The sequence below is a fragment of the Rhynchophorus ferrugineus genome, unplaced genomic scaffold (assembly GCF_030347505.1).
Source record: "Rhynchophorus ferrugineus isolate W39M unplaced genomic scaffold, kcgeb_rfMv2 rfM1, whole genome shotgun sequence".
Lineage (NCBI taxonomy): Eukaryota > Metazoa > Arthropoda > Insecta > Coleoptera > Curculionidae > Rhynchophorus > Rhynchophorus ferrugineus.
The window spans coordinates 79479502-79489665 of NW_027472580.1; the positions used below are offsets into that span (position 1 = coordinate 79479502).

A 10164-nucleotide genomic window follows, 5' to 3' on the forward strand; every position below is an offset into this window, starting at 1 on the left:
TGGAAGATTATATTAGACAGTAGTTAAGCAAAGTTGTTATACATAATATCCCAAATGTGTGAATTCCAACATGGGAAGATCCTTCAGGAGGTATTAACGAGAAAGTATAGGAAAGAAAATTTAGCAAAGGCGCACAAGTCAGTCTACATTAAATAAAATGGAGACTCCAATGTTCTCCCCTGCTAGTGATGATGGAGTGTATATTCTATCTGAAATATAATAAAGATAAATGATATTTATTAACAATCTACCTCAAATATTTACCTTTTAATTAAAGGCCTTCTAAGGGATTCTTCTAAAAATATAACTGGACTAAATGCCCTCTGATGAGTTTTGACATCTTCCAAACTAATAAATGAGTTAAAGTTGCACTATGAAATAGTTCAATCTATTGGTTATCTACTTACATTATCGAAAACAAAGGAACTAAACATTTCACTGTCTTCAGTGCAAAATGGATTTAGAGGTTCTCCTTAACTACATGACCCACTTATACAATACAACCGAAGGAGAACTGGAGCAATTAACTTTATATGGATGTATGGAAGGTATATGGAAAGCAGAATAACACTGGACTGTTGCTGAGGCTGTGATGAGTTGAAAAGTTATTATATGATGTTAAAAGCAGGATGATGTGATAGCTGACTATAGTCCATAGATGTTTTGGTACCCAAAATTATAAAATAACGGTAAGTGAATGTAAATTGAAAAGAAAATATTTTAAGTCAATGGTGAAATGTGAGAAATGAATATTGTTGAAGGTGAAAGATTATATTGGACAGTAGTTGAGCATAGTTGGCATACATAATACCCCAAATGTGTACATTCCAATATGGGAGGATCATTGAGTAGGTATTAACAAGAAAGAATAGGAAAGAGAATTTAGGAAAAGTTCACTAAGTTAGTCTACGTTAAATAAAATGGAGACTCCAATGTTCTCCCCTGCTTGTGATGATGTAATTCATTATAAAATGAACATAAGTGAATGTAATTGAAAAGAAAAAATGTTAAGTAAATAGTGAAATTTGAGCAATGAATATTGTTGAAAGTGTACATATACACTAACTGTTGAAACTTTGGAGTGAAAGATTATAGTGGACAGTAGTTGAGCAAAGTTGGTATACATAATACCCCAAATGTGTGCATTCCAACATGGGAGGACCATTGAGAAGGTATCAACGAGAAAATATAGGAAAGAAAATTAAGCATAGGTGCACTAAGTTAGTCTACATTAAATAAAATAAAGACTCAAATGTTCTCCTCTGCTAGTGATGATGGAATGTATATGATCTGAAATATAATAAAGATAAATGAAATTTATTAACAAACTACCTCAAATATTTACCTTTTAATTAAAGGCCTTCTAAGGGATTCTTCTAAAAATATAACTGGACTAAAAGCCCTCTAAAGATTTTTGACATCTTCCTAACTAATAAATAAGTTGAAGTTGCAATATGAAATAGCTCAATCTATTGGTTATCTACTTACATTATCGAAAACAAAAGAAACTAAAAATTTCATTGTCTTCAGTGCAAAATGGATGTAGTGGTTCTCCTTAATTACATGATACAGTTAAACAATACAACTGAAGAAGAACTGGAGCAATTAACTTTATATGGATGTATGGAAGGTATAAGGAAAGCAGAATAACACTGGACTGTTGCTGAGGCTGTGACGAGTTGAAAAGTCATTATATAATGTTATATGCAGGATGATGTGATAGCTTACTATAGTCCATAGATGTTTTGGTACCCAAAATTATAAAAAACTGTAAGTGAATGTAAATTGAAAAGAAATAATGTTAAGTCAATGGTGGAATGTGAGCATTGAGTATTGTTGAAGGTGAACATATAGAATAATTAACTGTTAAAACTATGGAGTGGATGATTATATTGGACAGTAGTTGAGTAAAGTTGATATAAATAATACCCCAAATTTGTGCATTGAGGAGGATCATTGAAAAGGTATTAACGAGAACGAATAGGAATGAAAATTTAGCAAAGGGGCACAAGTTAGTCAACATTAAATAAAATGGAAACTCCAAAGTTCTCCCATGCTAGTGCTGATGCACTGTATATTCTATCTGAAATATAATAAAGGTAAATGAAATTTAATAACAAACTACCTCAAATATTTCCACAAATTACCTTCTGATGAGTTCTGATGACCTCAATCTATAGTTTATATACTTACAATACCGGAAACAAAAGAAACTAAATATTTCAGTGCCTTCAGTGCACATGGATATAATGGTTCTCCTTAATTACATGACAGTCATATAAAATATAATTGAAGGAGAACAGTAGCAATTAACTTTATATGGATGTATGGGAAATATATCTAAAGCAGAATAACATTGGACTGTCGCAGATACTGTGATGAGTTAAAAATAATGTATGTGATGTTATTTGCAGGATGATGTGATAAATGACTCTGGTCCATAGATGTTCTGGTACCCAAAATTATAAAATGACTATAAGTTTGTTTACATAACACTCCAAATGTGTGAATTACAACATGGGCAGATATTCATTAAGGAGGTATTAAAGAGAAACTAGAGGAAAGAAAAAAAAGTGTAGACTATAAAAAGCCATTGGTGGTTCAATAGTTCCTCATTATGCTACATTTCGCCTTCTTTCTGGAAAAATAAATAAATAAATAAAAATTACTATCAAACTAACTAAAATATGTACCTTTAAAAAATTCCAAACTAGAACAAAAGGGACTCCCAACACCACCAAGGGAATGATTCATAATAAGGATATATTGTCTACCAGTATCTAAATAACATAAAAATGTAAAAGAAATCTAGTCTAATCTAGTTAAATTAAATTACTGATAAATGATTTGTCTTACCTAGCTGCAAGATAATTAAAGATCTCTTAAGTGTGAATAAGTTCATCTCTTGTCTATTTACCGTTTTATAAATATTGATTTAATAACTATTCATGTGATTTATCTAGTCCTAAAAATCATCTCAAAATTTTGCATAATATATCATAAACAAAACATAGCAATTATTGAATATGTTATCTTACCTGTGTTTTTATTCTGCTATAGTCACTCACTCTATTCACATTTAGTCACATTAATTAATAAGATATACGTAGGTGTCGCGTTCAAATCCAATTAACATACCGCTCACTTACCTGAAACAAGAAAACTATATTATAAGAAATAATTAAAGCACTGTGATATAAATTAACATCATAAAGTTGATACTATCCAACATGATCAAGTAATTTTAAATTCAAGAAATGAAATCCAGAAACCCAGAAAATATTTAATCTCATAAATTACATCTTGTGGATAATATTTTAGTTATGTTAAAACGAGAAAAGTACCTGGAGACATCTGGAAGTTGGCTATAATCCTGCTGAGGTCCCCAACAAGTTCTTTCCGCGCCAGTAATACCATTTGCAGACCTTTTTGAATACGATTCCAAGAAACAAATATCCCATGGAAGGCGTCCTAAAATGTCAGCAATGGGACAATTTATGCTGGTCAGATAGCAGATGATAATCATCGCTGTCTGTTCATCGTAAATTGCTAGAGTACTGGTCTGGAATCGCGACGCGACGCGTCTCGGTTTGTAGCTCCATCTGTAACAAATCAGAGCTGTATTAACGATGGTTACAAAACCATACAAAGAGAGAAATTTACCTGATATCCCATATCCTTTAATATTTGCTTCAGTCCTAACCCAATGTAAACGTAACGTGCACTTCGAGTGCTCAACATATTTTTGGGAATTCGGACGATCCCTACAAAAATAATTAATGACACGATATGGGGCTCGACGGGACCCTTATTCTCTCGTGGGTTGGACCACACTTCACCTACACTGCAAACACCCGCGCTGCGCACGCGAAATGTCCTAGAGGAAAAACAACATTAAAAATGGATGTATTAGAAATATGGGAAGAAAATACTCACCTCACTTTTCTGAAGCAGATGCTGGGATATGCTGGCTCCGATTAAGAAGCTTCAACGCTAGCGCAGACCGAAACAACGAACTGTCTGAAGCCAATTTGACGATGAAAACAGATTTTCACCGAAAAACTAACAACATACCGTTCATTGTCTGGACTGAACCGGCGCTGAAACTGTTTTTAATTTGAGTTGGCGCAAAAAAAAATGTGATCGGTCAAAAAGAGAATAAACAAAAATAATGGAAGATTTTATCGCGCCGACGATCGTGACGCTGGGCATGTTAATGCACAATCCGGATGGTCACCACGGGCCTCCCGGCATCCTGGGCAAAAATCTTCAACGAATTGTTCGCGTGACTAGTCCTGATGAACGCCGAGTCCCACATTATCACCGGAAAAGGAAGAACGAAGATCTATCGAACCACCACCAATGACAACCCATACTAGCCCACTCATCATCTATCGGTCGAACTTCCGGGTCCCCAGCTGTAGGAGACCCGCAAGGCGATCGACTAGAAGTTGCCGAAGCAACGGGCGATATCATACAACGTATCAAAGTCTCCAATGGCCTGCTACCAAGGGAATGATAATGTGCACCAAGACTAGGACGATCCAGGCTCGTCAGCTGCATTAGCGCACCCAGATCACGCGCGCATATCGCGACGTTGTTGCTTTGATTTTCCCGTACCTGAAAATAGAAACAAAACATGACAATTTGATAGAAATACGTACGAAATCCGGAAAATTATTCTGATGTATGTAAATTTTGCGTTTACTCAATGACTAATATCTTAATACAGCGCAATTATATTAGTAGATATGAAATATTAACTTACACGTTGTGGAACACAGCAGGGCACAATAGAATAAAAAAAGAACGAATTCGATTAAAGAGCATTAGGTTAAAGTGAATTTTTAAGAAAAAAATATGTATAAAAATTGTTGCACGGAGCGACGGGGTTGACCCACACCGAAGGGCACCGCTCGTACAACTACGAAGGAACAGAAATCAAGTACGACCCTAATTCGACATCGATGTGCGCCGTTGTCAACGGTCCTGGAAAGATGCTCATTAACAACTTCAGTATAACTAAATAAACTTTGGCTTTAAGATTTCAGATATATTTTAACACGCGAACATTAATCAAATATCTGGCCGAATAAACGTGTTCAATTTTCTCTAATATAAATTTAAATTTAATTTATTTGAAACAAATTCATTATACATAATGACAAATATAAAATGTATACCGGCAACATAGTGCGCAAATCGCCGGGTTTGAAAAAAATCATGGCACTCTGGTTTTCCTTACAAGCAACAAATATGCATTTTTTATAGTGCCGTCTCAAGAAACTATAACATTTTGAACAAAGTTTGAATTTTTAATCAGGGGCGTGCAAATAATTTTATTTACCAAATTAAAAAATAAATATATAATAAATTATTTTAAACGAAATTATTCATCTTATTCTTTGAATTTTTGAAAGGTATTTAATATATTTTTGTTATTTAAGTACACCTTGAGTATTTCTAGAAATTGTATTATTATAGTTTTATTATTTCATATATTTAATCTTATATCTAGTAAACTGTTTTAAAAAATTGAAATAAATATTTATTACATTTAAACTTCGTTCATGTACAATTTCTAATTTATATATTATATAATAAAAGTCTTAAAAATTTTGTTTCACAAAAATTGATAACATTGATTTTTCATATAATTCAAAACCAATTTCTTGAAATATAATAACAATATTTTCTAGGAAATATAACATTCATATTAATATTTAATTTAATTATAATTATATGTATATACATCTTCATATGAGCAAAGTCAAAAGGTCAATTAATATCAATAACAATAACTTTCAAAGTAATTTTATATTGATTTATGGTTAAACATTTTTCATGTGTGTTGCTAAGTGTGTATCCATTATTAAATAAATATATTTTGAAAAAAGAGAAATTGATACATAAAACACCAAAATGTGAATATTAATGTAGTTAAAGAAAACATAAATTATTGAGAATAAATCATTCTAAATACAAATTGATCTTGTTTTATAGTTAATTCTTAATTTTATGGATAAAATCAACTATATATAACATAATTTGTGATTATGACAAATATTCTAGACTGACAAACTACTAGTCATCATTAATGCTCTTATGACGTTTACTATCTTGAACGATTTTGGTTTATATTGAATTTATGTAGTCATTACGTTTAGCATTTTACTTTAATAAGTAAAGTGTCTCATATATTTTGCTTATACTTTTATCATATTTATAGCTTGTCGTGGTCATTTATTTTAAAAATACATAGTACATCAATAAATATACTAAATTCAGATTAAACTGTCTGCACATTAAATTTCATAATTAATTAAATGAAGAAATCGAGCAAAGCAAATACAACACTTGACAAATTTATGGGTTTAAAGTTTTTTTTAACACTTTTTTTTTAAGCTAGAAGAAGAATCACTTAGTTTTTCAAGATACCAAATTTCATCACATCAAAAAATTATTTTGTCGAAAATGATTTTCATTAAAGAAAAAGCAATAGCTAGTGGAGCAGCACTTTGAAGGTCTTCTGTAAAACCTCTATACTAATGAGATAAATAAATTGAGTATTGTTAGAGTATAATCAGTTAGAAATTATACTCAAAAATGAAGTAATTTTTACATTTATAAATCTGTCTTTCATTTCCCTTACACTGGTTTATAACATTCTTATTATTTTCAATTGGCAATTTTGCTCACTAAGAAAAGTAATTTACAGAAATAAGAGTAATGTTTTATTTAAGAAAGTGTATAAAGTACAATTTTATTTACAGTTACATGTATTATAAATTTAATATGTAGACACCTTTTGAGGGGTGGATACTGTTTCTACTTCATATTCAATTTCTACTCTTGGCTTGCCAGTTTTTCTTGATGGTCCAGGTGATATCCTTGATTTTCCTTTTTTACTTGATGAAGTTGGTTTTACAATATCCTGAAAATGTTTAAGTTTATAAAATTTTAATTGTGTTAATTAAACAAGAAAATGAACCTCTATATCTGATCCATCTGATGATTCAAAACTGCTATCTAAATCTACTGTCTCTAGTTGTCCACTGTCACTTTCCTAGAAAAAAGAAATACCAACATTTGCACTATAATATAAAATGTGTTATTTTACCACATCACTATCATCATCTGAATTGGCAGCTACATATTCAACACCATCATCTCCTTCAGTTTCCAATTCCATCTCTTTTTCACTTTCTACTTCTTCATCTTCTATCTCATTTTCTTCTTGGGCTTCATCAAATGCTGTTTGTGGTATGTTATATAAATCTTGATACTAAGAAATATATACTCATAACATTTATAATTTGAGTTTTAACACTGTGTACTTACAACACCCTTTTTGAGTCTATCTAATAAAGTCTTTTCAACCCCTTTTTCTATTTTGGCAGCAATTAATGCTTTCTCTTCGCGACGTTTTTCTCTTCTTTCAACATTTCTTTGTAAGGGTACCAAAAGCTTTCTAAAAAAAATAACTCGTTTAAGAAATATACAAAATTATAATAATAGATACTTACTGTCTTCTAAGCTTCAACTTTCTCATTCTTATGAGATATTGAGTAATTTTCACAAACCTTTGTTTGCATTTAGATTTAATGAATCCAGGCCAGTAAAGAAGGTTTTCATTAATTTGATGAATGGCTTTTTCAAAATTTCTAGATAGTTTTATTTTTTCCCATAATTTCTTTGGGAAGGCTGATCTGTAATTGTATACAAGTATAATCATATATAATTCTTAGTTAACACCTTTTACCTTTCTGCTGTTTTCATATAAAGATAAATTATACCTTTTTCTTCTCTAATAGTTGCATATTGACTATTAGCTAATGGACAAGATGATCTATTACATAAACCTGTTAAATTGTACTCATTCCGGCATAATTTTTGAGTTTTTGTGCTGTAATATTATAGAATTTAAAAAAGGAACATTTTCAACTAACAAAACATACTTACTTAATTTTATATGAGCAAAATGATTTATTGATAACACTCCATACGACCTGAAATACAATTAGTCTTAATTACAAAGCAAATACGTTGAATTGTGAAACTTACATCATCGTGTTGCATTTTTGAAAGTTTTAATTTAGTATGTTTGGAGTGAACTTTTTAAAAAATGTAACGTAACCTCAGAAAGTCACATGTGTTTACTCTATGGTTACTTCTTCTTTATAGAAAAAAGGCAATAGCACCATTTGACGGAAAGAAACTGTCAAATCAACATTTATTTTCAAGTTAGGTTAATTTATATTACTGAATACGTTAATTATGATTGGAGTATTTTATAAAATGAAACAACTTTTAATATTTTGTTTATTAGTGTGGCTTTTTATAAACTATGGGGTAGATAATTGTCATGTCGATATGTTGATATAATATCATTTAATACATTTTTAGAATTGTATAGAACATGATAGTTCTGTTGTTATAAATTTGAAACATGCTTTAAGTGGTGGCCCTAATCCAGTATTTAAGGATAGAGGTACAATTACGATACCAAGTTTGCGTCTTTCGCAGGCCGTTGTCCATCAAAAACGTTTAACAGATGTTGAACGTATACAGATCCAAGTGTGTTTTAAACAATAAATTAAGTATTATTACTGATTATAACATATTTCTAGAAATTGGCAAATGATAATGATTTATATAGAATAAATGCAACAGTAATTGCTAATGATGAAATAGAGAGATCATTTATCTCTACTATAAAAGCTGTAAGTAGAAATTGGAACTTCTTAAATATATACTAATATTGCTATTTAGTGTATGTTAGCTGAAGCAGAACTTGATGATAGGTTATCTGTATCTGTTGATTATATGGGTAGAGTTATTGGGGTATCTCTTGTAATTGCATCAAAAGCAACATGTGAAGGTTCAAATGTTTCTATTGATAAATTAGGTGAATTTACCACAAATGTTTATGTAAGACACACTGAAACAGGCATTATGTAAGCTCTTTTAAATTTCAACAATTATAATTACTTTGTGATGTAACTTTGTTGTAGCCCTGATACTGCTACATATATAGACAAATTGCAGAAGGAAAAAGAAGCAAAAGAAAGAGATGACCATAAAGATAATAGATCATTTTTAGCAAAATATGCAAGTATATAAAATTGATGATTAGGCAAATATGTAATTTGTTAATTGTAGTGGATATATATAGTACCTGTTGTAATTGTCATGGTAATATCTTCGGCAACAAATCCAGAAGCTCAGGGTGGTGGGCAATAGATTGTTTTTATACATTTTAGGAAAAAGGTATGAGTACTAAAAGTAACACAAAGAGGTACTAAAATTAATACAATTTGTATTTATTAACTAGTCAATAAAATGGTATGAATATTTTTGTATTTTTTTTGTTAGTTTATATTCATAAACTAATAAATAAATAAAAGCCTTAATGTTTATTATATGCCTATTCTTTTAATGAGATGAATTTGTGGATATTATCAAACTTTGTCTCTTTTGTAATACGTGCTAATCATTTTCAGCTGTATTTGATGATTTATTAATTACTTGTAAGTTACCTTTATGTGATGATTTGAATGATATGTAAAATACTTGTATTGAAATTTTTTGCCATTTGGCAAGTAGTTCACTTCATCTTTGATTTGATTGCCTATTATATTACAAGCTATCTACTTTTTAGCCCTCTCTCAGGTTTTTCTTCTATTTATGCTCATTTTGTTACTAGCATATCCTTCTGGTCTTTTATGGAGCTAGCTGATTTTGGGGTTTCTTGAAGTTGGTTATTATTTATTGCTATAACCACATGAATTTGTATGGTGTATAAGGGTTTAGTCTCAGTTTAGCTTGCGTAGTATAATTTCATTTGGGAAATACAACAGAACAGTAGTAATACATTAATGTTATGAATTAAGATTCTACTAAGCATATCTACAGGAATATCTTATCATAATAGCATAACCATTGTAGTGTATGGTGATGTGAGATATATAAAATGCAAGGATCTTATTTATGTTAGATTAAGACTAATATTTTCAACAATTATCCAGTATAGCCACTCCTTGTTAAAATAAAATAATTTTAAGATAAATTGAAAGTTCTTGTTTTAAACCCTACAAACAAAGTTTCAAAGTGCCGATCTTAGAGGACATTTTAGGAAAAGTTATAAACTAAAATGCAACAGTT

At 30.5% G+C, this 10164-nt stretch overlaps 2 protein-coding genes and 2 long non-coding RNA genes across 4 annotated transcripts; 1 reads left to right on the plus strand and 3 right to left on the minus strand.

Annotated features, from left to right (window-relative positions):
* Window positions 1–71: 71 nt before the first annotated feature.
* On the minus strand, window positions 72–1619 carry LOC143200192 (uncharacterized). Its single transcript, XR_013006663.1, has 5 exons — window positions 1489–1619; window positions 1346–1429; window positions 408–1290; window positions 265–348; window positions 72–209 (listed from the first exon to the last, which is right to left on the minus strand). It is a non-coding gene; the product is annotated as an uncharacterized LOC143200192 (long non-coding RNA).
* A 1237-nt stretch (window positions 1620–2856) lies between these two features.
* Window positions 2857–4076, minus strand: LOC143200181 (uncharacterized). The gene is made up of 4 exons (XR_013006657.1): window positions 3937–4076; window positions 3664–3877; window positions 3345–3602; window positions 2857–3149 (listed from the first exon to the last, which is right to left on the minus strand). It is a non-coding gene; the product is annotated as an uncharacterized LOC143200181 (long non-coding RNA).
* A 2645-nt stretch (window positions 4077–6721) lies between these two features.
* Rbm13 (RNA-binding motif protein 13) lies at window positions 6722–8186 on the minus strand. Its single transcript, XM_076394867.1, has 8 exons — window positions 8065–8186; window positions 7963–8009; window positions 7763–7906; window positions 7527–7709; window positions 7342–7471; window positions 7121–7285; window positions 6992–7066; window positions 6722–6934 (listed from the first exon to the last, which is right to left on the minus strand). The coding sequence occupies exons 1-8, from the start codon at window positions 8077–8079 to the stop codon at window positions 6791–6793; spliced, it is 903 nt and encodes a 300-aa protein (XP_076250982.1). The 5' UTR covers window positions 8080–8186; the 3' UTR covers window positions 6722–6790.
* Window positions 8187–8193: 7 nt separating this feature from the next.
* On the plus strand, window positions 8194–9354 carry EMC10 (ER membrane protein complex subunit 10). The gene is made up of 6 exons (XM_076394878.1): window positions 8194–8352; window positions 8407–8577; window positions 8631–8723; window positions 8773–8957; window positions 9015–9111; window positions 9163–9354. Exons 1-6 carry the CDS (start codon window positions 8278–8280, stop codon window positions 9241–9243), a joined length of 702 nt encoding a protein of 233 aa, XP_076250993.1. The 5' UTR covers window positions 8194–8277; the 3' UTR covers window positions 9244–9354.
* The last annotated feature ends 810 nt before the right edge of the window (window positions 9355–10164 follow it).

Excerpts from the sequence above, each read along its gene's own strand:
- Rbm13 (XM_076394867.1), bottom strand. Across the intron at positions 7,472-7,526 it reads AAGTTGAAGCTTAGAAGACA|AAAGCTTTTGGTACCCTTAC; the intron begins GTAAGTATCTAT and ends TATTTTTTTTAG. Across the intron at positions 7,067-7,120 it reads CAGATGATGATAGTGATGTG|GAAAGTGACAGTGGACAACT; the intron begins GTAAAATAACAC and ends TCTTTTTTCTAG.
- EMC10 (XM_076394878.1), top strand. The coding sequence starts at position 8,278 with ATGATTGGAGTATTTTATAAAATGAAACAACTTTTAATATTTTGTTTA. Across the intron at positions 8,578-8,630 it reads TTGAACGTATACAGATCCAA|AAATTGGCAAATGATAATGA; the intron begins GTGTGTTTTAAA and ends ACATATTTCTAG. Across the intron at positions 9,112-9,162 it reads GATCATTTTTAGCAAAATAT|TGGATATATATAGTACCTGT; the intron begins GCAAGTATATAA and ends TGTTAATTGTAG.